We start from the raw sequence: 3,550 nt of genomic DNA on the forward strand, positions 1-3,550 counted from the left end.
TTTCCCTGTGTAATCCTTTTATAAGATCCAGTCTTCAGAAGGGTAAATGAGATTCAAAATATTCTTTCTCCCCATAATACAGATGCACAGAGTAGCTCCTACCACCAGTGTGAGAGGGGTGCGTGGAGGAAAAAGAAAGGTAAAATCACATAGTAAAAAATGGTTTCTGATTGCCACAGAAATCATGACAGCTGAGTGGAGAAAGGTGTTCCATAGGCATTTCAGCAGACTTACAAGATGCGGCAAGATGTTGCATTTCAATTCTCTTCCCTGGTTTGGCTTTGTTTTCTTAATACTTGTTTGATAACCCACAGACCGTTCTCAGGCTATAGCAACAAATTATCTCTTTGAAGGTCTTCCTCATTTCCTGGCTACGAAAGGCATAGATCAAGGGATCAATCACTGAGTTGCACATAATGAGAATGAGGTACATGTTGAAGTGAGACATGAAGCAAACACAGTACAGGTTTTGAGGACAGGAGATCATCAGGATGAGATGAAGGAAGAATGGAGCCCAGCAAACAATGAAGATGCCAAGAAGCATAGTCAGGGTGATGGCTCCTTTCATGCTGGTTCTTTGACGGACAGAATTGTACCCAGGCAAAGCAGCTATTTTCTTCACGTGAGTACGAGCCAAGAGGAACATATGGATGTACAGCGAGACCATGAGGAACAACATGGTAAAAAACATAGTGATGAGACAAATGATCACATAAGTTGATTCATAATAAAGAATGAAGATAATGCCACAGCCCGTGCAAAAGGTCCAGATGCATGCAATAATAAGCCCCGATCTTTTCACTGTCATGATGTTGTGGTAACGCAGGGCATAGAAGATCGTGATATACCTGTCTACCGCTATAGCCAGCAAGCTGCACATGGAAGCCACCACAGATATGCAGATCATTGAATCAAAGACATTGTCTATATGACGGACAAAGGCATCTTCCATAATTATGTGTCTATTGTTTATTAAGTATATCGTTATGGTCTCCCAAGCATTAGACACGCTAACCAGCATGTCAGCCACTGCTAAACTGCAAACAAAAAAATACATGGGTGAATGCAAGTTCTTGTTCTTAACTATTGCACATATAACTAAGATATTTTCAAGGAGGCTTACAATGCCCAGAGTTAGGAACACCTCAGCTGCAATGACCACTTGCTCACATGGCGATGACTTGCTCTTGACCGTAGGCACAGTAAAGTTGTTGCCAAAGGCACTCAGGTTTAGTTCAGAAACATACAGTTGAGAGGACGTGTTCATCTCTGGAAGAAAATACTTTCTGTTCTTTCTGAGGGACTTGCCAAGGAGTGTGGTAAATGCATTTTCCAAAAGGCAAAAGACCCTGCCAAAAAAAATACAGCATAACACAAACAGGCAGAAGTTGAGAAAACAAATATCACCCATTTCTATTTAATTCAGCTTGTACACATCCTGCCTCTTCCACACCATAGATTCCTCTACCGATTCTACATTAACCTCCAATTGGCTCAGAATTTTTCTACCCATCCTTACTGAGAAATTAAACCCACAAACTAACAAAAAGATTCATGGACTCTTCATTCATAGTTTTGTTTATTCTATTTGATCCCCCAGAAGTGAGCACAAGGTCCTGGAAATTCTGCTGAACACCGAACAACAAATAGTTCTCAAAGTCCCAATTCTCAGGCTCCAGAAATGCAGGAGAATATAGCATTAGGTTCGGCAGAACCTGCTCACTTGAATACAATATACAGAAGTTTGAATTGTTGCCACAATTAAGAATTGAACATTTTCAGTAAAAGATTTAAATGCTTTCCTGACCTTTGTACTTCTTAAGTTCACATGAACTGTGTAATAAACAGCTTATCTGTGCAATACTAACACGCTCGCTTAAGAGCATAGTATTAAACACCTAACCAAGGCAAATCCATACATTCTGGGATACACTAAGGTTACAGAATCAGTATGGGTGGAATTCTGTCATAAAAGTAAGTTTTCTACGCCAGATCGTCAGTTTATTCAATGCTCTTTTGGTAATGACAATATTCAGGGCAAGTTGTAAGCCATCGGGTTCTTAGTAAGGGGAACACTTAAAGCTGATTGTCAGTGACTTGTTGCAAATAAAATTCAAAGCATATCAAGCTAAATCATTTTCAGTTTTTAAAAGTAACCTTTTATTTGCAATCGGAAATTAACTGTACCTATTTACCAGAGGTGCTCCTTCAGCTGCTCTTCCTCTTCATCGCCTGCAACCTTTCCTCCAGAGAGCAGAAGTTTCAGCTGCCCTCCTCACCCGACATCTGGGGCTGGGGACTCCTTGGTGCGAATGGATGACAAAAATAGAGGAAAAGGAGTGAGTAAATCCATAGAGTCAAGGCTGACCACGTATAAATTACTTAGTGTGCAACCGCCTTTTTATAGACTCCAAGCAATAATGACTTCAGTACTCAAACTGTGGCTCCTCCTCCCCTTCTTTGCCCCTCTGAACTTCTCTTTTCACAGATTTTGTTAGCAAAGGCTTGGGTTTTTACCACCATCTAGTGGTCTTCTCTTGTCTTTCTAAGTGAACAGTGATTCCGATCTAAAATTCATGATGAGCTTTTTAAAATATTAAAGGGGGGAAATGCACTAAGCATGCTCCTTCCTAAAAACATTTATCTCTTGTTTTCTCTGCTGTTGCTAGGACTGACTGGCAAGAAGTTCATACTGCAATAGTACTCCAAAAGAGGTGAGAGCAAAGGCCCGTTACTGAAGTGGGGGGCTTATTGCTGTTATAAGCATTTCTTATATTCACAGTTATAATTTTGCAAGAATAAGAGCCACACTGTTACAAAACTCAGAGAACATACAATCAAGCCCATCACACCACTAACAGAAGATAAACTCAAGTAATTTGTGCGAAAAAATCGCACAAATGAACGGTTGTGTTCCGGTCCCCTTGCTAGAATAGAGATTTCGATGCAGACGTGGAAGGGGTGCACAGCGCATCGTGCCAGGAGCCAGGGCTTCCCGAGATGGGTATGAGTTCCCCCAGGATTCATATGGCCCAAGAGCTGGGAAACTCAGTGCTCAGCATTGCAATGGCCGAAGTCCCTCTGTGAGTCTGGCAGACAGGCAGTGCATGCTCATTCTGGGCTTTACCCAAAAGGTGGCAAAATCAGTGGGAGTGTTTTCTTTAGCAACTGGGCTCTGCTTCTGCGAGCAGACTGAGGAATGCAAAGCACGCACCTTCCTGACACTACCAAATGCCCTTTATGTTATCCACTAACCAGCCAGTAAAACACCATGCAGGATTTGAAGTTAGCTTGAGATAAACTCTCTGCTTCTCCAAATCACCACCTTTCCACAAATTAAGGGGTTGGGTTGTTTTGGTTTTGTTTGGTTTGGGGTTTGTTTTGGTTTGTTTTTTTTTTTTTGTGGTACATAACAGTTTCAAATGTTTATTTTTAACCTATAGCATTTTCCTTAAGGAATTGCCACTAACAAACGCAAACCATATTGCTGCACCTTGTCCCCTTTTTGTGTTTTCAGGTAGAGTTTATTGTTATAATGCAGCTAAATCCA

The 3,550-nt window shown here is 41.2% G+C and overlaps 1 protein-coding gene across 1 annotated transcript; it reads right to left on the minus strand.

Moving 5' to 3' along the window:
* Nucleotides 1–289: 289 nt before the first annotated feature.
* Nucleotides 290–2,286, minus strand: MC5R (melanocortin 5 receptor). Its single transcript, XM_035901619.1, has 2 exons — nucleotides 2,196–2,286; nucleotides 290–1,349 (listed from the first exon to the last, which is right to left on the minus strand). The coding sequence occupies exon 2, from the start codon at nucleotides 1,265–1,267 to the stop codon at nucleotides 290–292; it is 978 nt and encodes a 325-aa protein (XP_035757512.1). The 5' UTR covers nucleotides 1,268–1,349; nucleotides 2,196–2,286.
* Nucleotides 2,287–3,550: the final 1,264 nt, after the last annotated feature.

This window comes from Egretta garzetta, unplaced genomic scaffold (assembly GCF_000687185.1).
Source record: "Egretta garzetta isolate BGI_Z169 unplaced genomic scaffold, ASM68718v1 scaffold259, whole genome shotgun sequence".
Lineage (NCBI taxonomy): Eukaryota > Metazoa > Chordata > Aves > Pelecaniformes > Ardeidae > Egretta > Egretta garzetta.